This window comes from Astyanax mexicanus, chromosome 19 (assembly GCF_023375975.1).
Source record: "Astyanax mexicanus isolate ESR-SI-001 chromosome 19, AstMex3_surface, whole genome shotgun sequence".
NCBI classification, from domain to species: Eukaryota; Metazoa; Chordata; class Actinopteri; order Characiformes; family Acestrorhamphidae; genus Astyanax; species Astyanax mexicanus.
The window spans coordinates 36,348,737-36,373,097 of NC_064426.1; the positions used below are offsets into that span (position 1 = coordinate 36,348,737).

The following is a 24,361-nucleotide window of genomic DNA, read 5'->3' on the forward strand; positions in this document are numbered from 1 at the left end:
AGACACCAACGACGAGAGCGCGGAGCGCGAGGGCGAGAGAGAGAGAGAGAGAGACATCAACGATGAGAGCGCGGAGCGCGAGGGCGAGAGAGAGAGAGAGAGAGAGAGAGAGACACCAACGACGAGAGCGCGGAGCGCGAGGGCGAGAGAGAGAGAGAGAGAGACACCAACGATGAGAGCGCGGAGCGCGAGGGCGAGAGAGATACAGAGAGAGACCAACGACGAGAGCGCGGAGCGCGAGGGCGAGAGAGAGAGAGAGAGAGACACCAACGACGAGAGCGCGGAGCGCGAGGGCAGGAGAGAGAGATACAGAGAGAGAGAGAGAGAGAGAGAGAGAGAGAGAGAAACCAATGACGAGAGTGAGAGAAAGCGCTGCAATTTAAAAAAATGGCTAGTGGAAGTGATGCACAGAGACAGACACAGATTCTCCTTATGAACATTTTCATCACCTGGTAAGAAACCCACAGTTGCAGTGTCATGAGCAAATGTCTACAATGAGCCGTTTCAAAGAACGTATAGTGATTTCTAGCTTGTAGTGTGAAAAAAAGTATTTATTTGAATATCTCACGAAAAAAGTTAAATGAACTGAACTTGAACTAGTTCAGAATTAAAATTGTGAACTTTGAACGTGAACTGTTCACTTTGAGCATGTATGAACTGAACTTGAACTAGTTCAGAAAAGCTGTGAACTGGCACAACACTGACAAACATAAATGAGAATGTTTGTCCAAATGTTTGACTGGTACTGTACATTAACAAAAGAGGTGGACTGTGTATCAAATTACTGCATAAAGTCTGTTTGAAATGCACAAATTTTAGGGCTTTACCTGTACACTACCACTTTGTCAGCTCCCCATGCACCAACGATTAGATCTAAAAGAATGAGAAACAATCAGAAGGTCAGAGCTACAGCTAGCCAAAACAACTCCACAAAGCAGACAAAACAGCCAAAGCTGTGTCTAGACAGGCAGTCACTGGTAAAAGTGATGAAAGGATTATGAAAAAAATAAAAAATAAAACACAACCTGCCTATGGGAGCCAGACGCATACGTCTAGTTTCGTTTTTAAACAAACAAACTCGTCTAATGGAGACAGAAGAACAACATGCACCCTGAAAGTGAGGAGCATTATTTTGAAGTCTGAAGGAATCCCTCTTAAAGGTCACCCTCTGAGAGTCAGTTAAGCAAAGAATAGCAGGAATTGCTCTGGAGAGGCAGAGGTGTGGTGGCTCAGAAAGCATTGTCATGTTCTCTGCAGGCCCCAGAGCCCCGAGCCTGAGGGTGAACCACCGTCTAATGCTGTTTTCCACCGGTGGCTTCGTCACGCTGCTTAGACGACCCTCAACCTTTCTCCTGAGACAGAGGGAAGCAAGCTTTTAGTGGAGGCTGCTTTCAGCTGTGATTGAATTTAAACTGGAGTGTAGGCTTTTGTTAGGTAGGGGGGATTTAATGGAAGGAAAATGATGAGAATGGTGCTCTGAGGGGCTGCTGCTGGAAAGACTGCAGGAACGTGGTTCAATACACTGGTGCTGCTGATGTTTGACATTTTTCAACAGTGATGGAAAATACAGGAAAGCACCTCAACACCTCAAGAGACCTGTAGATCTGCTGAGACTTACCTGATAATAATGTGGGAAATTAAAAAGATAATAGTCATCACACATTATCACTTCACACATTTCTCGCTTATCGTGGCAAGTAAAATGACCACAACTTTTTATTTGATAAATGTGCAACCCCAGTCACAAAAAAATTGAGAAAAATTAAAATATGAAAAAATGTAATATATAGAAAATGTGATCAATTGCGATCACTTTTTTAATTCACAATAGAATATCATCACTGTCCAATGAAAAAAAAAAACAGAAGTTTTACAGGAAGTCAATAATAAAATAAAAAGTCAATGTAAAAAGAGTTTATTTCAGGTAATTTTACAGTCCACAGTGTAAGAGACAGTTTGTGCATCCAAATTCTATAGTAAACAAAAATCGGCAAAAATAAGGTCCTTGTTTTTTATTGGACAGCAATGATATATAACACATATTAGATGTTAAAAGTGAGACACTTTACAGTTTCATTAAAATCATTATCAGTAACTTACTTACAACTTAATCGCAGCAAAAAAATATATTTATCTAATTTCAGGGCAATAAATATTATTTTTTTAAGATTATTTGTAAAATTATTCAGTCTCACTTAGAATTGTCACCTTATTTAAGATAATTCAAACTGTCACTGTTTAAGTTTTTCTGATTCTTGTGTCCAAATTTAAGCTTAAAATCTGTGATTTTTGCTTAATTCAAGTCTTACCTCATAAATTCTTATTTTAAGAAATCTCATTAAGAAAAATTAGCTTACTCCATTCGCATTTTTTCACTTAATATAAACACATACATCTTAGTTTACATATATATTTTTCTAGATTGTTGGGAAGTTGGGACAAGGCAAAAAAGGCTGGAAAACTAAGTGGTCCTCCTAAAAAAATAGAATTTATTGGAGGCTGGTGATCTTTGGGCCCTTAGGTGGCACTGCATTAAAAAGAGGCATGCTCCTGTACTGGAAATCACTGCATGGGCTCAGAAACACTTCCAGATTTTACTGACTGATAACCCAGTTCACTTTGCGTTCCATGAATGCAAGTTGTATTCCCAGGCCCACAGGTCTGATCTATTGATAGCTGCTGATTACGAACCTGGGTATCCATTTCCGTCTATGTCTGTTCCTCCTCTCAAGCTGAAGCCGAAAGCTGCTGCTGGTTTTGGAGGCTGGAAGGGGCTTTCGATGACCTGCATGTTGTGGGGGTTTAAACCATCACTTTGGCCCATGTAGATGAACACCCAGCCCCCTTCTCCAGAACCTGGAGCTCCCACAGCTACGTCTGGAAACAAGCGATAAAGAATACACAATATTTCATGTTTTGGCTTTTTGTTTAGGAAGTGAAGTATCGTTAGTATTGGTATTGTTCAAATACTTTTACCTGAAAGTCAATTATTTAGGATATTTTTATAGACTTATGTAACAAAATACAGATGAAACTCAGGCGTCAATGTGTCTATTGCTACTTTTTTAGCTTTTGTAAAGTCTGATTGATGAAGACTGAAAATTAACAGTCTATGAACAGTAATACAGTATTATATTGGCAGTGATGGATATAGCTCTTCTTTGTATTATTGTGCTTTACACTTTTATACTTTACTGGTGAGACATTAAGTTTTTTTAAGCCTTAAAGGAGAATTCCTGCGTGAACTTGGGGTGTAGTGAAACATGACGAGCCCATATCCATTTGCCCCCAACATTCTGAAACACAGCTTTTTTAGCTGATGTTCCCAACAGGCTTACAATGCTAGTGATAGGGGCACAACTTTGCCCATGCAAAGAAATCTCTATTTTTACACCATTAACAAACTTAAAGTAGCTCCACACTTCTTTGGTTGACTTGTATAAGCCCTAACATTAAGTCAAAATAAGTCTACTGATGAGCACAAATGAATAGGGGAGCAAAATTGCTAAATTATTTCAGTGGAAATACATTACATTACATTACATTTGGCAGATGCTTTTGTCCAAAGCGATTTACAATAGTGAAGTACAAAAGTAATAGAAGTTAAAGGTAAAAACATCTTTAGATAGGGCTTAAAGGAGGTCAAAGGGAAATAATAGGATAGAGAAGTGAAGGAGGGGAAGAAGGAAATGAGGTTAGAAGTAGTTAGTGTGTTAGAGGTGTTAGGAGAGTAAGTGCTCTTTGAAGAGCTCTGTCTTCAGGAGTTTATTAAAGATGGTGAGAGATTCTCCTGATCTGGTAGTAGAAGGTAGTTAGTTAGAGGTGTTAGGAGAGTAAGTGCTCTTTGAAGAGCTCTGTCTTCAGGAGTTTATTAAAGATGGTGAGAGATTCTCCTGATCTGGTAGTGGAAGGTAGTTAGTTAGAGGTGTTAGGAGAGTAAGTGCTTTTTGAAGAGCTCTGTCTTCAGGAGTTTATTAAAGATAGTGAGGGAAGCTCCTGATCTGGTAGTGGAAGGTAGTTTGTTCCACCATTGGGGCACTGGTGAAACAAACTACCTTCCACTACCAGATCAGGAGAATCTCTCACTATCTTTAAGAAACTCCTGAACATGAATATTATAGATATATACAGTATTTTAGCAACAGCTGGAATTCATGCATTTTCACTGAATTAATTTTTGAATCTGTTTCCCTATACCTTCCCTTTGCAAGGTAATGCTATGTCCCTATCTCTAGCATTGTTAGCCTGTTAGAAGTATCGGCCAAAAGTGACGTATTTCGTAATGCTGAAGGCGAATGGAGGTGGACTTTTTAACAAAAGTTTGTACTCGTTATCATATTTCACTGCACCCCAAGTCCATTTCACACCAGATTTCTCCTTTAAGCAAACTGGTGAAATATCTACAAATATCAGGAGTTACAATTGGGAAATCTTTTGAATATATTTTTTGAAAATAATTAACATTCAGGATTTTTTTTCTAGCCATTGCTGGACAGAAAACCTATCTAAAATTAAATTTTTGCAGGAAAAAAGTTTGATTAAAGTTTCAGGGGTTGATAAAATGAACAGAGTTGCAGTTGCTGAACTGTGTGCTGGCACAAACAGCTGAACATCTGAACCACCTCTGCTGCCAACGTTACATTTACATTTGGAGAAGTGTGTTCCTGACAGCAAGAAAAATGAGACCTCACAGTCGTCCAATGAGTCACGAAAACACTTCTAAAGGGGACAAATGACCCTGTGTGATGATAAATAAACCGTATTAAAGACTGCGGCATTAAGAACTCTGGTGCTGTGCTGTAGAAAACTGTAAGCTTAATAAATATCAGGAACTCTTTAAGTGTTTCTCATTGTGTCCATTATCCTGCTTAATATTAATTGATTATTAATACCTAGGAGTGTTAATCTCAGACTTTGAGATAACTTGGTTTGATAAGGCCCCATTTAGAACAAAGTTTCTTAGTTCTGGTCCTGGAGAGCAATTGCTTTAGAAAGTACTTTTAGGATACTCTGCAAAGATCTGATAAAGCATGGAAACCACTAACAGGTGCAGGACAGGGTGATATCAGGACAAGGATTGAGAAACATTGCATAACTGAGTGAGAAATTTGATTATTAAACTGTCATTGGGTGTCGAAAAAGATGTTATATATTAGTGTAACTTATTATTTAAAGCTCCACTAGGTAGGATTGAGATTTTGTGCTCCTTTGTTCCCCCTACAGTTGTAGAGTGTAATAAATGTTTCAGGCAGTTTAGTTTCTCTTTCTCGTTTTCTGGTTTTCACAGACATATTCGGTCTCTTTCCAGCTTCTGCCAGAGTGTCTGTATGTTAGTTTGTAAAGAATGAACCAGTAGTTCTTGTAGAACTGTTAGAACTAAAGGTCGGAAAGCAGGTCGCAGTTCTCCAGAGCGTTGGTCGCGGCCGCCTCGGAAAACTTACAGAGTCTGGTTTGAGCTCAGAAGAGCTCCGGCACAGACACGAGAGCACCGCTATTCCTCCTATTACACCTCAATGCAGCGCTACAGTGAGTTTCAAGCTGTAATTTTACTTCTTTAAAAAGATCAAAAATCAAGAAAATCCTACCTAGTGCTGCTTTAACTCTACCATGGTGTTTGAAAAATACGAAGATTTACAAGAAGATGTACAAGAGATGTGGTTTGACAATAGAATGGGAAAAATAGAAAAAAGATTAGTCATCCATAGTTGAAACACTAGGTAACCTTAGTGTTCTTAATTTGACTGGTTATCTTTCCAGTCTAAAATTTATAAACTATAAGTTGAAATTCAGTGCTTCTCAACAGGAACACATTTAGGTTAGTTTTAACATAAAGTTTAGGTTTTTAGGTTGAAGCTAATGCTAGTTTTAGGTTTAAGGTCTTGTGTTAGATAGTGATTGGTGAAGTAGTGGATAACACCACAATCCACCATCTTTCCTATGATAGTCTAGGATTTTTTTAGGTTGAAGTTATTATTAGCATCAGGTTTAAGGTCTGTGGTTGGTGCAGTAGTGGATAACCCCACCATCTTTCCTGTGATAGACTAGGAGGTTTTAGGTTGAGGTTAACGTTGGCATCAGGTTTCGGTCTGGGGTTAGTTAGTGGTTGGTGGAGTAGTGGATAACACCACAACCTTCCCTGTGGTAGACTAGTGGTTTTTAGGTTGAAGCTAATGTTAGCATCAGGTTTAAGTTAGAGGTTAGATAGTGGTCGGTGTACCACCATCTTCCCTATGGTAGACTAGGGGGTTTTAGATTTAAACTAATGTTAGCATCAGGTTTAAGTTAGAGGTTAGATAGTGGTTGGTGGAGTAGTGAATAACACCACCATCTTCCCTATGGTAGACTAGGGGGTTTAAAGTTGAAGTTAATGTTTGCATCAGGTTTAAGGTCTGGGGTTAGATAGTGGTTGGTGGAGTAGTGGATAACATGAAAAATAACACGAAAATTAAATTGGAATTTCCCAAGTGGAATTGCCCAATGCCGTTCTCCATGTGGATGGTTGTTTCTGGTTGAGAGTACGCTGTGTGTGATTGGCTGTTGTTTTTGTGAGTGTAAAATAACTGAGTGTGGAACATGATGGTGAACAATTTCTTGGGTGTCTAGAATAGCTCTATATATTAGCGTAACTCATCAAAACTCAAGTCCTGCCATGTTGTTTTTGAATGTTGTAGTAACAGCAGGTTCTCACCATTAAAGCCATCATGGTCCAGGTCTCCCAGAGGAGCGATGGTGCTGCCGAAGCGACCGTAGGTTTTAGTGCCTGTCAGGGTTTGATCAGGTGCAGGTGAGATGTTGTAACCCTCCTTCTGCAGGTAAACGTACACCTGGCCCACCTCCCTCAGTTTCTGACTGGGCAGGAGCTCCATAAAGAGTGGAGCACCAACCAAGATATCATCCTTCCTGAAGAATAGAGTCAACACAGGGGCAGATATTTCACAGAACTCTTCTAATCTCACCTAACGCAAGTACAAGAATACACAGAAAGACAGGCTTTACCCATCACTGTTGATGTCAGTCACAGCAACACAATGGCCAAAATAAGAAGCTACCTGGTGGAGATACACACACATACATTACTTTTGATTTAGTCTTATTAAAGATAGCAGTTGTTGTCGTAGTTGAATGAAAAATAGAGATGCTGTTTGACAAAAGAATTGGTAAAAATGGAAAAGCTAAGACATCCATGGTTTAAATACTAACTCATTCTTGAGTCAGTGCTTCTCAACAGGGACAAAGTAAAGTTAGCTTTAGCATTAAGTTAAGGTTTTAAGCTAAAGCTAATGTTTTCACCAGGCTTAAGGCTTAAGTAGTGGATAACACCATCATCTTCCCTGTGGTAGAATAAAGGTTTTAGGTTAAAGTTAATATTAGCATCAGGTTTAAGGTCTGGGGTTAGATAGTGGTTGATGGAGTAGTGGATCACACCACCATCTTCCCTGTGGTATAGTAAAGGTTTTAGATTGAAGATAATATTAGCATCTGGTTTAAGGTCTGGAGTTAGATTAGTTGTTGGTGGAGTAGTGGATAACAGCATAATCTTCCCAGTGGTAAACTAGAGGTTTTAGGTTAAAGTTAATGTAAGCATCGGGTTTAGGTCTGGGGTTAGATAGTGGTTGATGGAGTAGTGGATCACACCACCTTCTTCCCTGTGGTATAGTAAAGGTTTTAGATTGAAGATAATATTAGCATCAGGTTTAAGGTCTGGAGTTAGATTAGTGGTTGGTGGAGTAGTGGATAACAACATCATCTTCCCAGTGGAAGTTAATGTAAGCATCAGGTTTAGGTCTGGAGTTAGATTATTGGTAGGTGGAGTAGTGGATAACACCATAGGAAATTTAAATCTCTGTCTGGAAAGGCACTACACTATACCAATAGGAGTCTTTAAGCAAGACTCCTGAAATATACTGTAACAACCTTCACTTCAGTGAATACGATTTAAATGTACAGTATGTCATTCTGGAGAAGAGTTACAAGATCTACAAAACATCTACAGAAGTGGTTCTATATATCTTTACATTGCAAGAGCTTTGGGTTCTTAACAAGACAATAGTTACAGCAATTAAAATTTCTGCTCACCTGAGAGCCTTTGAGACTCTTCTTGGCAGTAAGGGTAACTGCAGATCCAGAGAAGATTTTAACCTTTAAAATAGCCATGGAAAAATTGGTGTTACAATACAAAGACAATTCATATGAAAATATTTGGGCATGCTGATTCTCTAATTTACAATGTGCAAAGAGAGCAAATGCTTTAAACATTTAAACCATTTACATTTTTAACGTTTATTTACTTATTTTTTTACTTCCTTGCTGCCCACTTTGCAACAAGATTTATTGTTGGAGTTTGAGTGAGGCCTGATAGTGGTTGTCAGATAGATGGCATATTCCATTTCTGTTGTGCAGTGGGAATACTGGGAATACATTATAGAAGTTATTAATTACAGTGACTGGCAGCGTAAAACTTTTCAAACATTTCCACTGGTCTATTCTTTATCATGAAATGTAGAATGTAGTTGGTGAATGGAATTTTGAATGGAAATAATAATAAGCTTCAGAGCGTAGGAGCAAACTTACAGAACCAATTGTATTCAAGTCATTTGGCACTCCAACTACATAGTCTGCAAATACAAAAAAAAAAAAAACAGAATACAAAACATCATCCTGAGGTTAAATGACTTAAAATGTGATGAAATTATTTAATATTTACATTTTCTATAGTATTTCAAGTCCTTTAAACACTGCCTGGCCAAAAAAAAGTTGCCACCAAAAAAAAAAAAAAAAAGTCACACACTCTGTTATTAAGTTGGAGCACCTTTAGCTTTGATTGAGGCACGCATTCACTGTGGCATTGTTTCAATATGCTTTTGCCATGTTACAAGATTTATTTTAATCCAGTGTTGCATTAATTTATTTTCACCAAGATCTTGCAGCAGCATTGATGATGATAGAGTCTGACCAACCGCTGCAAAAAGCAGCTCTTCACCATCCAGCACATCCCAAAGATTCTCAATGAGGTTAAGATCTGGACTCTGTGGTGAACTCTCTCTCTCAATCCATGTAGGAAAATAATGATCTCATGCTCCCTGAACCCTGAACTCTTTCACAATTCCAGCCCCATGAATCCTGACATTGTCTTATCTTGGAATATGGTCGTGTTCATCAGGGAAGAAAAAATGAATCCATTGATGGAATAACCTGGTCTATATTCAGTATATTCAGGTATTGAGGTCAGCTGACCTCATTCTTTCAGCACATACTGTTGCTGAACCTAAACCTGCAGACCAACTGCAGCATCAACCCCACATCATTTGTTTAGTTCTTAGTTAAATCCAGGTGGCGACTTTATTTTGTGGTGAGGTGGTGTAGATTAAAATACATACCTGGAGAACTGCCAGCACTAAAATTGCCTGTTGCAACAGAGTAACCTGCAGGAGAGATACCAGGAATTTGTTTTATTAAAAATATTCTAAAGGTAGATTAAAGTATATTAAGTATTATTATGCTTTAGTGCACTAAAGTGATCTTGTAGCCACTTTATTATTAATCAGTATATTTAAAGAGTGCTAAAATGGAACAACTTTTTTTGTACTTATTATACTTTAATTACAGTATAAAAATAGAACAAAAGTCTTACTTAAATTATGCTAAGTGTTCTTAACTCTACTAAAATGGAACTATTTTAAATATACTTAAGTAACATTTAAACATACTACTTCCTGTATGAAATGTAACCCCATATTTTACATTTGCTTACAGTAAAATTATAATACATTTAATTATTAGAGTATTATAACTGTATTACACCTATTTTACACCAGGTATATTTGGAAATGTTCTAAGAATTGATGTTAAATATATGTGATATATTCACATTAGGGTACAAATACGCTTCTTGTTCATGTCTTTTGTATGTAGCACACTTCCAGTACTTCAATGGGTATAAAAATATACTTTAATATACTGTACTACAATTTTTAGCGTGTTACAAGTTGGCTTTAAAAAAAAAAAATCGACATTTAAATGTGTTACTGAACACTGTATTCTATAATTTGCGTATATTTATAAATAATTTATCCGAAGTATAATTACAGAGCATTCAAATACATTTAAACTGCTATATTAATGTAATACATAAATATATTTTTTTAAAAACATTTTACCAATGTAGTAATTTAATTTACTTTCTAAAAAGTTACATGATACATTGTACTTTAAGTGAACTACTGTAACAGCTGTTTTTAACACACTTTGCTAAAAAGGTACAAAAGCATATTAGGAAATAAGTATTTTAGAAGTATTTTGAATTACATTAAACTAAAAGTGTACTTCATAATATTCCATTTACAGTGGTTGGACAATGAAACTGAAACACCTGTCATTTTAGTGTGGGAGGTTTCATGGCTAAATTGGAGCAGCCTGGTGGCCAATCTTCATTAATTGCACATTGCACCAGTAAGAGCAGAGTGTGAAGGTTTAATTAGCAGGGTAAGAGCAAAGATCTTCTCAAAATATTGCAATGCACACAACATTATGGGTGACATACCAGAGTTCAAAAGAGGACAAATTGTTGGTGCACGTCTTGCTGGAGCATCTGTGACCAAGACAGCAAGTCTTTGTGATGCATCAAGAGCCACGGTATCCAGGGTAATGTCAGCATACCACCAAGAAGGACCAACCACATCCAACAGGATTAACTGTGGACGCTGTAAGAGGAAGCTGTCTGAAAGGGATGTTCGGGTGCTAACCCGGATTGTATCCAAAAAAACATAAAACCACGGCTGATCAAATCACGGCAGAATTCAATGTGCAGCTCAACTCTCCTGTTTCTACCAGAACTGTCCGTCACCACAATAAATTATTGAGCTCTAAAACCAGGTGTTTCAGTTTTATTTTCCAAACCCTGTAATTAAAATACACTAAAGTGTACTTTTTAAAAAGTATGACCAAAGGATATTACCAGGGATATTATTATATTTTAATAAATATGATTATAAAACAGTGTAATTTAAGCAAACAGACAAAAGAAAAACCTTTTATATAAGTTTTATTGTAAGATTAGAGAAATATTACACAAAATCCAAAGTTTCAATCCAGTGTCTTACCCAGATAAACGTCGTACTGGTGGTATCTCTCCGGTGACTTAGCCTCTCCCACCAGATAGTGGATCGGACTGAAGGTTTTGCCACTGGCCATGATTTTTTGGAGAGGTGCAGTGATGATCTGACCTGAAACATCCCCAGAGTTCAGCCCACATCAAACATTCAGCGAGTGTTTATCACACTTCAAAGATCAGGCCACAGAGTTCACTCTGAGCTTCAGTCTGAAGCTCCGGAGGCTTTTTCATTTCTTTCAAATCTTTATTTTTTACTTTTCAGAGAAGAGGATCAATAGATGACTCGGGTCAAAGCAGCTGAATACATCAACCAGTGGATCATGCAGATAGTTTAAAAGTATAAAGCACTGAATACTGTTGTTTTTGTGGTGGAATAAACTAAGTAGCAATTGTAATTTTTACTAAGTAGTTATTTTGCACTAAACATTTTCATTTATTTAGACTAAAAAGTTTACATTTTTGTATATATTGTAGTTTTCTTTGTGTGTCCTGATTAAAATACTGAAAGGCATAGGCTGCTCTGAGTGTCAGGTTTTTAATAATCTACATGTATCCTTGAGGTGTGATTATTGATTATCAAGAAAAATAACTCCACCTGATGTTTCTCCATGTATTTTAAGTCATGTAATGAACTCAAATTATCAATATTCTTATGCTTTCAACTCATAAACACTCTAGTCTAACTATTTTTGAAAAGATATCTTAGGTGTGAATATATTTAAAGTCTATACATTAAAAAATAAGTTAAAAAAAAAGATTTTGATTAATTATTTATAAATCAGATAAAAAGAAACCAAAAAAATTGGTCTTCAGCATTTTATTTAATTGTCCATTAAGCCTTTCGTGTCTTGTATTTTTCAGTTTCTGTCCTGCTTGTTTTTGTTGCTGTTTCCTTGTTTTGTTTTGCTACCTGCAAGCACATGGTCCTGTCTCCGCCCTAGCCCCGCCCTATCCCTGCCCTATCCATTAGTGTTTTCACCTTGTGTCTTGTTTGTAACCCCGCCCCCTCGTTACCAGTCCTCGCCCTCCTAGCGTGTATATAGCCTATTATATATAGCCCGTTCGTTGTTTAAACTCAAATGATTTAAGTCTGTTTTACATAAAATTGGATATTTCTAAACAATGCTCAACTATTTTGAGTGGGCACATATACTGTACTATTCACACTGAGATCTTTGAGTTGAACCAACTTATAATAACTGAGTTTAGTCTGTTGTCATTAACAGCTTCTTTTCCATTGGCTTCCGTCACAATCTATTTGCATACTGGGTGTGTCCAACAGTTTCTGACTAACACTCACCATCAGTGTGCAGTGATTCCCTCTGGGCTACCTTAGAAATAAATCAACTTCCCCCTTTAGTTGTAATAACTTAATGTTTTAATTTATCATTACTTAAAAAAATTGAGCAAACTTAAAAAAAGTAAACTCAACTTATCTGGTCTTACAGTATAACAAAAATAAAAAAAAATCTAACTTAAATCATTTTCCCCTTTAGTTGTAATAACTTGATGTTCTAAGTTATGCTAACTTAAGTTTTCATTACCGATTACTTAACTTTTTTAAGTAAATTCAACTTATCCGGGCTTACAGTGCATACAAAGACAAAATTAAGTTTTTATATTTGTTTGGCCCTCCCGAATAGGTTATAGAAATAAAAAATGCACACCAAGCTAAAGTCCACATCTCAGGAGATTAAATAAGCTTCAAATCATTTAAAATAATTTAATCAATTAGCTTTATTTCAATAAGTATTTCTTTTGCAGAACACCTGCCTCTCTGACTTTTTGAAACATACCTTGGAAGAAAAAGCCTCCTGGAGCCCCGAGCACCACAGTACCGTCCTACAGCGAGAAGCATCAGAGAAAAGAGTGATGATTTTAACACATTTTCACCCCTTTTAAAGGAACTTCTGACAAGAGCAGGGCCTTTAAGTAATATGAAATATTTGAAGGGTTCATGGAATGAATCCCATTTGATCTCAATGGATCAATTCTTCAGAAATTGAGAAAGCGATGAGAAAGCAGTGAGCTTTGGGTTTTATACCTTAGTGACATCAGAGCTGAAGCCTGCTTCACAGTAGCGTCTGTCCTGATCTGAAAAAAAGAGAGAAAAACATACATTTTAACACAGAGCGTCTCTAAGTTTCTGGCAGCAAGGGGTCGGTTCCTCACAGATTTATTTAACAAATGTAACTGAACTGTCCAAATGTTTAACCCTTAGAACCCTACAGACAGATTTTCCATCCAAAATCGCACCTTGTGTTCTCAGCTTAATTACTCAGGAATCCCTTCACACATCAACATAATCCATATATGATTAGAAAGGGCGGAGCTTACTCTTTCTAAAAATAGTGATCACATCCCAGTGTGGTAAAGCTAAATCTACAAGAAACCCATTGAGAAAAACACCTAAAAAAAGTGATAAGATCTCCTTCCCCAACCAATATTATTTACCTTTAGTGCTTCAAACATATTTATATGATGATTCAAACCAAATAATATCAGTAAATATCAGACTCAAAAGTGTCCACAGAAAAACTAGGTGTGAAACTACCTGCTTTACTCAAACTAAAGCTAGGTATGTTGTGCGCACTACTTTATATATATATATATATATATATATATTTTATCTTACTTGCACATTTTTACTAAGTAGTTATTTTGCACTAAACATTTTTATTAATTTAGACTAACAAGTTTACATTTTTGTATATTGTATATTTTTCTTTGTGTGTGCTGATTAAAATACTGAAAGGTATAGGCTGCTCTGAGTATCAGGTTTTTAGTATCTACATGTATCCTAGAGGTGTGATTATTGATTATCAAGAAAAATAAATCTGTCTGATGCTGTTTCTCCATGTATTTTGTTAAAGTAATAATTAATAATTCTTGTATTGAACTCAAATCATCAATATTCTTATGCTTTTTTAACTCATAAACACTCTAGTCTAAACATTTTTAAAAAGATATCTTAGGTGTGAATATATTTAAAGTCTATACATTCAAAAATAAGTAAAATTTTGACCAAATCATGATCAGTTCCAGGAAAATATAACAACTCTGCTTCCTTTTACATTTTAAATGATTATATTTTTGAGCAACCGTATGTCTTCTGGAGTAAAAGAGATCAGGGCATGTGTCTGTCTGATGTAATTACTGTGTTATAAGACCTGAAAGAGGAACTGACAAAAACTGAGAAAAAAAACACACCAAAACAGCCTAGAGTTCAAAGGGTTAAAAGGGATCATATTCATAATGAAGTACCAACCACACATTGTGTAATTATTATACATTTACAGAAGCCATAATTTCAAATATACAGCATCATTTTCCACAGACCGCAGTCAGAACTTACAGTTCCTGGCTCTAGTGTAGCTTTCCTCCACTGCAGTTCCCCTACAGGGGGCGTAGTTGGCTAAATTTCCAGTCAGTGTGTCCAGTAGCTGGCAGTTCCCCACTGGTGTGTTCATGGCCTCGTCTTTGCCCTGAACCACGTTCCAGTGGAACAGGGGAGCACAGGCCTGCATAAGGGGAAACAGCAGAGTCAACATAATATACAGAACAGGGCTGGTTTCTGATTGGTTGGAGCATCAGGGTGTTGATCACAAGGTTGTGGGTTTGAGACCTGGGTTTGTCAAGCTGCTACAGTTCATTATACAACAGTTAGTTTCGACCCTGTAATATGATTGGCTGAGACGCGTTATATGAGTGACATTATCAGCCAGTAATGCACTGTATGGTTATGTAATGCACTGTAAAGTTCTCTATGTCTTGCAAACCAAACAGCGCAGCTGAACACGGAGCAGCCATGGAACTATTTTAACTTGCAGAGTGTTTATAACCAAACCAATCGTATTTTCTCGTCCTCATTAACTCAAAATCTTTAAATAAACAGCGATAATGGAACTGTGGTATAATCGTAATAATGCACTCCAGGTTCATGCTATAACGTGTAATATTGCAGTTCCAATATTACACTTTATAGCACTCCCTCTTGTGTATTATTGCTTAAATATAGGCTATATTATGTGTTAAATATAGGTTTGTTCATACAGATATATAGCACACTTTTATTACAGTTTTATTAACTTATTTTTTTAAGTAACAGTAACAAAAAGTAACAGTTGTTACCAGTTTTTTTATTTTTTTTAAGTTTGTGTGTCTCGATTATATCCACAGAATCTTTAGATGCTCTTTATAATATTGGTAAAAAAATTATTACAATCGCTGAGGGGTGACCAGTAACAGTGGGTAAAAGAGAAAAGAGAATAGAAAGAAAAGAAATCTTAAAAGAAGCTACAAAAAAAGAGAAAATATCTCAGAAGATATCAAAAGGCTCACAAAAGATCTTAAAAGAAATAACAATAAATATATGAATAAATAAGAAGAAAATATATATAGATAATTAAAAAAAACTCTACATTTATTCCACCTCCCCCACAACCCTAATCTATTGCACTCTATTGCACAGGATACATTCATCAGAGTTACAAGCCTCAGAAACTGCAAGTTAACAGCACTCCAAACTTTTGACTGGTCCTGTGCATATGTCCTGTGTATCATATGGTGCATATTAGCTTTTTTTCATATGTCTCAAAAAGTAAAAATAAGTTTCTTGCATCCAATCCCCAAACCTGTATTGTTTCTCTTATTAACAGACTAAATCACATTTGGCTTCCAATCGCATCAATACTTCACAAAACACGTTGTTACTTACCAAGATGGAACTCTTGTAGGCCCTCACTGTGGCCCCCAGCCACTGGTCAGATTTATGGCTCATGAGGAGCATGTCTCCAAATGTGAAGTTTTCATCACCTATAGACAGAAGATGAACCAGGATATAAATCTAATCTAATGTATCTTTCCTTTCTTAAGCCCTATCTTAAGATTTCTTTTTTTAGGGGGTCCTGCATGGCGTAATTTTCTCTTTTATGGGGGTCCTCTGTGATTTTATTCCTGTCCGGAACAACCATGTACGTGTTTTTTTTCAGACGTCCATTGAGAAATTTACAGGCTGAATTATCTACTTTATCTACTATTTTAGATGCACATCTCTGAGTTTCATCTCCTTGCGTTTATTAAAATAGCTATTTGTCCACTGCCACGCACCGTAATGACACTTTGGGCATGTGTTTCCATGGAGATCCACGTAAAAACACAACAGCGAGTGGAAATGGAGGAGCTACTGAACGCGTTTCCATACGGACTCCCACACTCCCACACTGTGTTTGTTGCTAAAATTTGGCTTCAACCCAAAGTGAAATAAGAGTCAGTGTCTCTTCTCTGCTCCAGCGTCTTTTAGAGCACTTAGACATCACCATCGTCCTCCATGTGCTACATTGTCCTGATATCACGAGACAATGCAATGTTATGTGACCAAAAAAGCCAAAAACTCACTGGTACTCCTGTTTTTTCAATTGCAGTCTGAATGCAAGTGTTTTATCACTTAAGTTAAAATGTGATATTTTTTTTACAGATGTTCCCCTAAGTAACTAATCCCATCCAGATAGGGCTATAGAAACATTACTGTCTTCCAAACAGTAATCCAAATTGCTAACCTTCTGAGCTTTCAGTGTATGTCAATGTAAAATAATGAATGATCTCACATAGAAATTGCCATATAGGTCAATATAGGTTTTTAGTTTAAAAATATGACCTACTCTGTGTTTGTTTTTTTTTTTATTCATTCATCAATTCATTAATATTTTGTATCTTATGAAAAAGAAATTAATGAACGAAACGTAAATGAATAAAGAACTGATTCTTCATGATTTTACTGTGGTTAAAGTTTTAGTTTAGGTTTAGTCAGTTGTCACACCAGGGGCCGAAGATGCTCCCTTTCCTCCTGTACCTGTGATACCAGTGATCTCCCAGACTCCATTGTCCAGAATGCACTACACACACACATCACTCATTCACTCCGTCTGATGACATAAAATGAAAAATTTTAGACCACAATCACATGTATTGACTTGACTTGAGTATTGACTTCACCTGTTTACCTCACTATATATACCCCTACACTTTACTCACTCACTGCATTAGAGTATTAGATTAAGTTCTGTCCAGCATTTACAGTATTTAAGTATTTATCTTTCCTCTGTTTAAAGCAGTGAGGACTTTAAATACATTTCATGAAATAATTAATCATAAACAAGTTCAAGTTTCACAAGATGTCATGTAATTAGGTAATGACACACATTTAAAGTAACAGCTTTTCCAGTGCTAACCCCAGGCTGACCTGTTTGGTCAAAGGCCAGTCTTTGACAGGGACCTTGTGTTGACGTCCACGGACAGATGAAGACAGATCCTCCCGGGGAAGCTCCTACGTTATCTCTGGGTGCGCCCACCACAACACTCACACTGCAGAGCAGAAATGACAGTGTGTTACGCAACGATGACCCTTCTGAGAACCACAATTTCACAACGTTAGATACGCTTCACAAGACTTTAAATTATGCCTCTGAATTGACCTTCCTCTACAGGCCAGTTCACTATATTGTACCGAGACAATAATACACACATGCAAAAACCTTGTACTCGTTAAAATCACAGTGTAAACATGTTTTAACTCTCTGGGAGTTTTTTCTAACAACACTCAGTGATAAACAATCCACAGTGTTGTTGTTATTATTCAGAGTTAAAATATTCAACTGTAACAGGCTTCGCCTCTTGATTCTGCTGTGTGTGTGTGTGTGTGGTTTAGCTTAGTTGTGGTGGTTCTCCTGATGGAGCTTTATTCACCCACCTGGTGGCGTGAGGTTGGATGGTGGATAAGGGTCTCCATCCAAGAGTTATTTTGAGTTATAGGAGAAACACTTCTTTTTTGGCAGTTTTTAATAGTATATCTTGTTCTAAATAAAGCTTAGATAGTATAAAATAGTAATTTATTCTGTGGTATAGCTCACATTTTATAATGTTTTATAGATACTCTGATATATAGTTTTTAGGGGGAAAAGTCAAAAAATACAAAAAAATCAACAATTGTTGTTTTACCCTGTGTTACAACCCTACATTGTTTTAACTCTGAATTAACTCTAAAATATTAGCACTGATGAGAGTTACATAGGGTTAATATATGATTCCATATGGTGTTGAATTAACTCTTGTGGTAGAGTTATTTTAACACTATAGTGAGTGGGACCATATGTTATCTAGGACAGTGTTAAATTAAACTCTTATAGGGTTAATTTGACACTGTCAATTTTGCTGTGCATCTCAGTTTTTTTATATTTTTGATACAGTGCAATTTTGACAGTTTGTTATTTACATTGTATCAAAATGTCATGATGAATGAACCAATAGAAATGCTCTATAATGACTTGGAATAAAATCTTACATATTTAAATTGGAGACACAAGGTTTATACAAGACACTTATGATATAAAAAAATCTTAAATGCCAAAAAAAGTTGAATGTTGCTCCATCTTCATGCTCGTCTGCAGTGGAGCCAATAAACAATTTCTGCAGATCCTATATTTCCAGAAGTATACACTCATCTGCCATTGCATGCATGTATTTTTGAGTGACATGCCATTTCTAATCCATAGGGTTAAAATGATGTTGGCTCACCCTTTGCAGCTATAACATGGGGTTTTTTAGAAGTGGATTTGTGAGTTCAGACACTGATGAATTCTCCGCTCTAATTCATAACAAAAGTTTTTTTTTTTCGGTTTAGGTCAGGACTCAGTGCAGGCCTGTCAAGTTCTTCCACAAGATCTTCTTTCTTATCTATGTCTTTATGGACCTTGCTCTTGGTGTGCTGAAGCATTAGGAGTTCCTATCATTTTCCTTTAGATTACCTGTAACTGTTTTAGTTGAGTTGGCTGATATATGTAAGAAGGCTTGCTGTAAGGTGTGTAGTAAAATGGAGTTTTGCCCCTTGTTGAACTGTCAAGAAGACGCGACTGTGGAACATTTATTGATTGAATGCCCTAGAACTGTGAAGGTCTGGGACAAGGTGAAAAATATTGTTTTCCCTTTTGATTTAAATGTTAAAATTGTACTATATGGGATTTTGAGGGAAAACTACAAAAAATAAAATGTACAAGAATTGGTTAATTGTTTGCATTGTTAATTATTAAAATTTGGACTACTAGATGTAAAATTATAATAAATCAAGTACAGATAATGGATGATATTGTTTTTAAGACAATTATATGTGAACTTAAAAGACAAAGGACAATGGACATTAGACAAAATAAATATTATACCTGGACTATTTTAAATGTATAAGTATTGTAAGTGTCACGTCTCTAGGCTCTCCTTTCACACTCCTGAACTCCATTTCCCATATACCCACTGGCGATGACGTCACCGTCAGCCGCTCACCTTCACCCAATCGCGTTACGCTCCCAAGTTCAGACTCTCCTGTGTTCTAAGTTGTTCCGGTTCATAGTAATTCCATGTTTTGTATATATAGGGTTCTGTTAGCATATGTTCTTTGGGAGGTATTGTCGACTCATGTTGCGTACTGAGCGTTTTTTCCAAACCCTTTTCTGACTGCCCTTTTGTTATGACTCTTTTTTCTGTATTACGGATTTTGCCTTTTGTCTTTGCCCTTATCGGATTTGTTGTATTATCGGACTGTCTCTCTGGCTTCGGATCTTGGACTGTTTCCTGTACTACGTCTTCTGTTAATACTGTGAGTTCTGTTCGATCTGTTATCTGGCTGTGTTATTCTGTTTACGGCTCTGTAAATAAACCAGTCTTTACCTTTTATTCGGCAAGCGTCACCCCTATCTGTCTGGTGTTTCAGTAAGAAATCAAAATTATTAAATGTATTGTTTATCATACTTTACTTTTTGCTTTTAGGTATATATATATATATATATATATATATATATATACACATATATATATAGTATATATATATATGTGTATATATATATATATATATATATATATATATATATATATATATATATATATATATATATATATGCACTCTAAAAAGTGATTTTGTGTTTTAGTCAGGAGATTAAATATTATTGAGTGAACTTACCGGCCAGAACAACTCAATAAAACAGGTTCAGAGAGCTTCAACCTGAAAACTTAATTTAAAAAAAATGTGATTTCAACCAATTTTTACTATACTACATGTGCCAAGGCTCTTTCATCAGTGTTGGTTTATACAGCTTTCCTATAGGCTTCTGGCACCATATATTTGCATATTGGGTGTGGCTTCTCCCTTACTTACCATCTTTGTGTTGTCTGTTGCCCAAAGCTACCTTATTCTAGGCGTGCATTATTATGTGTTGATTGCCAGCAGGTCTCAGTGTTGTAGGCTGTAAGAGCAAGTTACCTTTATTCTGTGTTCCTAGTGATCACGGTCTGCTGGCTTTGAGCCGAAGAGTTCACTCTTATGCTGCGGCAGTATTATACTGTCAGGATTGGCAGCTCTATTAAACATGCTGAGAGTACTGATCTATATTAAATAAAATAATTTATTTGAGCCCACATTGCATGACAAAAAAACTGTTGAGCTAATTAAACTACTGTTGTGTGAACAAAACTTGTTGAATAAGTTGAATAAACTTAAAATGTTCTATATTTACAACTCAACTGAGTCAAATCAAAATGATGACTTGACTGATTTGAAATAGAGCCAATGAATATTTTTTTTTCAATATTTCTTATTAAAAATGTTCAGTTAGTAGTGTTTTTCTGTTGACATATCTGTTTTAGCAACAGAATTCAACACATTTTTTAGTTATGAGCCATAAAGTTGTACTAACTTAAAGAAGGGCAGGAAATTAGTTGCTTAATGATTTTAAGTTGGAGTGACTTAATTTTTCTTTTACAGTGAATATGTAATTAAGTATATGATGTAGAAATGTTCATTGTATTGTAATGTAAGAGCATCATCAAGCCACCCCAGAGAAAGCAAGGCCAATTGTGCTCTCTCAGACTCTGGCTTCTGATGCCCGTAAATGGTGCTTAGTTTCCTGGCCTACCAGTATATACATTATTAACTGCTGAGTCAATATTAATCTACCTGCTACGGATTCTAAAGCCACTTACTTTTTATTGTTTGCTTCAAAGAAGTCCACAGAGAAGCCGAAGTAGCTTCCCTCTGGTCCGCTGTGTTCACTGTAGTTCTCCAGATCCAGGTTAAAACTGCTGCTCTGATGCGGGACGATACTAAACACAGCTAAACACAGAGTGAAGATGAGCAGGCCTGTGTCTTTCACTCCCTCCATCTTCTCCAGCAGCGCTCAGAAGCTGTTTCTGCTCATCACTGGGTGTGTGTGAGTGTTCATAGTGTCACAATCATCAATCTGTACGATATCTGCAGCCTGGTGTTGGAGAGCAGCTTCCTGCTGATGAGACGAATGATCAGTGTGTGAGGTTCATACAGGAAAATAGACTGTCTTCTGCGCGTGTCATCGCGTCTAAAACGTGCTTCCTCAAGATAAAAGCAGACAGAGTCTTCTTTTAAAGCGCTGAGTGATAGCTTTATTAATAGACAATGACAGTGTGCTGCTGTATGTAAAATATAAAATGTGCATATACAGCTCTGGAAAAAATTAAGAGACGACTTCAGTTTCTAAATCAGTTTATCTGATTGTGCTATTTATAGGTTTATGTTTGAGTAAAATGAACATTGTTGTTTTATTTTATAAACTACAGACAACATTTCTTCTAAATTCCAAATAAAAATATTGTCATCTAGAGCATTTATTTGCAGAAAAAGAGAAATGACTGAAATAACACAAAATATCTCAAATAATGCAAAGAAAACAAGTTCATATTTATGAAGTTTTAGGAGTTCAGAAATCCATATTTGGTGGAATAACCCTGGATTTTAATCACAGTTTTCATGCATCTTTGCATGTTCTCCTCCACCAGTCTTACACACTGCTTTTGGATAACTTCATGCCTGCACTCCTGGTGCAAAAACTCAACTCAGAAAGCAGTTCAGTTTGGTTTGATGGCTTGTGATCATCCATCTTCCTCTTGATTATATTCCAGAGGTTTTCAATTTGGTAAAATCAAAGTAACTCATCATTTTTAAGTGGAATCTTATTTTTTTTTCCAGAGCTGTATATTAATAAACACAAAAGAGAGAGAAAAAAAATATGAAATGCAGTGTTACATATTAAATGCTATCTTAAAAATGATTCAAATATATGCATCGAATGTGTTTTAATAATGTATAATGTTAGATCAATCCAGCGGCTGCCAAAAACATAATACACTTAAAAGATGTAGTATTTTAATTTTCATATGGAAGTAATGCACCCATATCAATTCAGTGCAGTGTAGTAAATTCAATCTATTACATTTTCAGTGTATATATATATATATATATATATATATATATATATATATATATATATATATATATATATAATTATAGGGGGTCCCACTGTATAACGATACTGAATCATCCTTTATAGTGTAGATGTTTATACAGTTCCCACACTAAACACAACAATAACACAACAGAGAAACCTTACTTATTAGCAGTGTTGGGCATGTTACTTTGAAAAAGTAATTAGTTATAGTTACTAGTTGCTTCTCCAAAAAAGTAACTGAGTTACTAAGTGAGTTACTCCACTATAAAAGTAACTAGCTACCAGTAAAAGTAACTGTTGTGTTATTTTTGTGTTACTCGCCCCCGTAACCCCCAAAGCCGTTATTCCCATCACTGCTTACTAAAAAAAACTAATACTGTAAGTTGGTGGTACAGAAACTGTATTATTTCTACAGTTTAATAAATTCAACAGCTTCAGAGAAAATAAAAAAAAAACACAGCTCCCACAGTGTCTGTTCTTTCCAACAGTTTCTGTCCTTTAAACACAGAAATGTACAAAGCCTCACAACTTCCTGCTTATCAGGAGACAGGAAATCATCAAAAAGTTTGAATCCCATTTACTTTACAGCTTTGAGGTAAATTTGGTGTTTACATGTTAGTTGGAAAGCTGTATTGTTCTGTATATTTGGCCTAGTTTGATTTGTTATATATAATTAAGCTTTTATATTTTATCTAATCTAATGTAATCATCTGTTCACTAAACCCTCACAAAAAAAAATCAAGCATGTGTTCCATTAAAGAATATTTTTTTTATTAATGTTCAAGAAACAAAAAAAGAAAAAAACAACAACTTTCCATTGCTTTGAAGTTTTTTTCAAGTTCTGTCATCAGCATATATTGATGTATAAGGGTAAAGACTTTGATTTGACAGCAGCAAGTACTAAAATCAAGTGTGTTAAATGTTTAAGGGTACTTTCACACCTGCCTCGTTTGGTCCGGACTTTTGGACTTTTCAGTTTGGTCCGAACAGGTGTGAAAGGGGCCGCGAACCACGGTCCGGATCTTCTGAACCATGGTCCGGTTCTCCTGCAGTGTGAAAGCACTTTTCTGGATGGTTTGAACTTTCGGACCAATTACAGGAAGCTGAGCAGCATTCCTCAACAACAGCAGCAGAAGAAGAAAAATAACTACCAACTACTACTGACTGCAGCCTGCAGGCGGAGTTGGACGTCCAGCGCGTCCAGTCCCACCTACTTTGTCTCACAAGCTTGTAGTGTATACACAGTATTTAAGCCGGACGACGCGGCGCATTATATTTAAAGTCCGCTAACTGCCCTGTACATTGTTTACTTCCATTCAGAGGCGGAGCTAAGACATGATGCTAACAAAGTGGGCGGGACTGGATGCACTGGACGTCCAACTCCGCCTTCCTGCAGGCTGCAGTCAGTACCCTCTCAAAATAACCGGACAAGCAGGAAAAATGGGGCGTGGATACAGCTGCTTCAGGACGAGCACGTTCGTTTGGTGAATTTGAACTAACCTACAGTACTGTGTCTGAAGTTGCTGCTGCTGCTGGTATAAAAACACAATAGCAGCAGCACTACTATGGAGATGAAATGAATCTGTTCATTCATTTTATCTTTATCCTGGTCTTTCCACCGAATGAACCACCTGCTGAATTATCAACACGCCAACGTCAGACGCACGTCCTTCTAAAACCAATCAGCGTCAAGTTATGAAAAACACATCGATACGTAGGGCTGGACTGGTAATCTGGTGTACTGGGCAAATGCCCGGTGGGCTGACATTCCTCAGGGGCCAATGCTGATTTTTTTTCTTCCTTTTTTTCTAAGAGACCGGCCCACAAGTTAGAAGGGGTCTATCCCTCGCTCGCATAATCACGCGCTCTCTCTCTCTCTCCCTTTTTTTCCCTGTCTCTCGCTAGCTCTCTCTGACTGTCTCTCTCTTTTTCTCGCTCACTCTCTTTCTCT

At 36.6% G+C, this 24,361-nt stretch overlaps 1 protein-coding gene across 1 annotated transcript in view; it reads right to left on the minus strand.

The window, feature by feature from the left end:
• Positions 1-21,439, minus strand: part of itga2b (integrin, alpha 2b) — a 54,223-nt gene extending 32,784 nt beyond the window's left edge. Inside the window, exons 1-14 of the mRNA XM_022665070.2 lie at positions 21,134-21,439; positions 17,352-17,473; positions 15,828-15,925; positions 14,466-14,631; positions 13,155-13,204; positions 12,907-12,952; positions 11,100-11,222; positions 9,378-9,422; positions 8,572-8,615; positions 8,077-8,139; positions 6,997-7,049; positions 6,689-6,900; positions 2,692-2,877; positions 828-873 (exon numbers count right to left, since the gene is read on the minus strand). Of these exons, the coding sequence (XP_022520791.2) occupies positions 828-873; positions 2,692-2,877; positions 6,689-6,900; positions 6,997-7,049; positions 8,077-8,139; positions 8,572-8,615; positions 9,378-9,422; positions 11,100-11,222; positions 12,907-12,952; positions 13,155-13,204; positions 14,466-14,631; positions 15,828-15,925; positions 17,352-17,473; positions 21,134-21,312 (1,433 nt within the window). The 5' untranslated portion in view covers positions 21,313-21,439. The remainder of the gene's footprint in view (positions 1-827; positions 874-2,691; positions 2,878-6,688; positions 6,901-6,996; positions 7,050-8,076; positions 8,140-8,571; positions 8,616-9,377; positions 9,423-11,099; positions 11,223-12,906; positions 12,953-13,154; positions 13,205-14,465; positions 14,632-15,827; positions 15,926-17,351; positions 17,474-21,133) is intronic.
• Positions 21,440-24,361: the final 2,922 nt, after the last annotated feature.